General features: G+C 33.0%; 1 protein-coding gene across 1 annotated transcript in view; it reads right to left on the reverse strand.

Moving 5' to 3' along the window:
• Positions 1-2,333, reverse strand: part of LOC107710742 (GRAM domain-containing protein 4-like) — a 57,952-nt gene that overhangs the window by 6,067 nt on the left and 49,552 nt on the right. Inside the window, 2 exon segments of the mRNA XM_016515581.1 lie at positions 1,571-1,588; positions 1,801-1,955. Coding sequence (XP_016371067.1) covers positions 1,571-1,588; positions 1,801-1,955 — 173 coding nt within the window.

The following is a 2,333-nucleotide window of genomic DNA, read 5'->3' on the forward strand; positions in this document are numbered from 1 at the left end:
ATATATATGTGAACAAAAACGAATCAAAATAAAATAAAATAAAAACTATAATAATATCTCAATGATACTAAAATAGCACTGGTGGAAACTACTCCATTTTTTGAGCAAAGCGATCCTTTTTGTCTTGAATGACACTATCTATGCACACACAGAGCATACCCATCACACAGTCTGTGAAAATGGATTCAAAATGCCACAATAGCAGTAAACATTCAATTGAATTAGATTGTATTAAGTCATTAATATTAAAGTGCCCCTATTATTGATTTTTGAAAATTACCTTTCATGCAGAGTGTAACACAGCTCTAAGTGAATGAAAACATCCTGCAAAATTTTAAATCTGAAAGTGCACCGTGTAAAAAGTTATTGTCTCTCAAAAGAAAGAGTCGACTCTGAATCATTGAAACGAGTCGTTTTTAAAACAAATCCCAAGCCGTTTCATGTTGACGTCAACATGAAACATTAGCATATTGATAGCCCACTTGTTGGTCTTTTCCCGTTGGTCTGAATGAAAGTGCAAATTCATTCTTTGACACTAGGTGCCGCTTTTGGAGCGGTAAAAATAGCGGTTTCCCCGGTAACAGCTGTACACAAAGCAGCACTGTGCTCACAAACACGGCTTTATCAGGCATTACAGGCATGATGAAATGAAAATGAGACCAATCGGACCAATCACCGCAGATTAGCATCACGCAAAGGAGGGGTTTGGAAAAATGAATTGTTGAGCAAGTAAGGTAAAAATAAATGCATATTACAAGACAATGAAAGTGTTTTTTGACCTTGCATGCATGTCAACCTGTTGTTGGGGACTCCCAAAACCAAAATATGAAATGTCATTACCCATAATAGGGGCACTTTAAATATAATTAGCAGATCAGTCAATTAATGACATTAATATGATTTTTTAAACAAAATGTGAAAAAAAATAAATATAATAATAAGGTGAATTACACAAAATCTGTCAAGAAATGTCCATAAATATTATTATATGGTGTTATTTCACCACATAATAACAAAGAAAATTATATTTTGTATTAATAAAATAAAGACTTTACAATAAATTCATTCATATTTGCGTTGTGACATCATTTTTTATGACAATAAAGCACAACCCTAACACACAATTTCATTACCATAATGCAAAAAAACTTATTACTGTAATGCATAAGATTATATAATTTTTGAATTGTAAAATAATTTAGTAAATGTAAAATAAATACATATTCCTATTAGAGAAATTATAGCATAGTACATGCCTTTTTGTATTACAGTAATGTGAATTTGGATAGGAAATATGCTTAATTGTAAGCATATAGGGGGAAAAAACCCTGTATGGTTAAAAAAAAGATGTATATTTATTTTTATCTTTTGATTTTGTGGTGATATGCAACCTGGACATTTCTTTGGTGGATTCACCCAATTTTCACCCATTTGAGCACAGACAAAATTCATATCACACTGTGCATCTAGATCCAAACACACAAAGGTAAAAAAAGTAAGGTCAGCTGGTTTCATCACACACACACACACACACACACAGGTGCTGGCAGAAGCACATCACAATCCCTACCTTCTCACACCCAGACAGCTGAGAGAGAAAGACAACAGATTATGTATGACTGTCATGTCAACTACCTACACTGATGTTTCCCCTACGAGGCAACACCCATGACTCTCATACACACACATATACAGTGCCTGACACTTTGAAACAAACGGTTCAAATAGGTATGACATTTAAAGTGTGAAAACAGCCAGGAGGCTGGTGTTAGAGCCTGACATTGTCCCTTTCTCTCTCACCCGTCGTGACACAGTGGCATTGCTGCGTTCTTTCAGCTGAGGGTCGGTGGGCAGGCTGTTCCACATGATGTACGGAGTGTCGTATTTGTCTCGGAGTTTTGGGCAGCTCTTAAACAGGAAGTCTATAATAAAGAACTTGATGCCCGCGTAAAGCCCTGCCAGAGAAAAGACGCACACCATGAGAATGATAAAATAACAACACAAAACAACTTTTTAGATGTGTTCCATCATATTTAATAGTTTAACTTTCATTTTATGGACCATGATGGAAGCACACTTAATTTACCATAATGGTTTTAACTTGCTAAAAAAAAAAAATTACACAAAATTAAAAATTTTGCACAAAATTTAGATTTTTGACTCATCATCAAAATAAAAATAAATAAATAAAACAAAAAAACTTTTGAAATGTTTTACTTTACATGTAATGAATCTAGAATATATGAAAGTTTCACTTTTTGAAATAAGTTACAAAAAAAATAATTTTTCACGATATTCAAATTTTTTTAATATATATATATATATATATATAT

The sequence above is a fragment of the Sinocyclocheilus rhinocerous genome, unplaced genomic scaffold (assembly GCF_001515625.1).
Source record: "Sinocyclocheilus rhinocerous isolate Xijiao unplaced genomic scaffold, SAMN03320098_v1.1 scaffold1078, whole genome shotgun sequence".
In the NCBI taxonomy this organism is placed as follows: Eukaryota; Metazoa; Chordata; class Actinopteri; order Cypriniformes; family Cyprinidae; genus Sinocyclocheilus; species Sinocyclocheilus rhinocerous.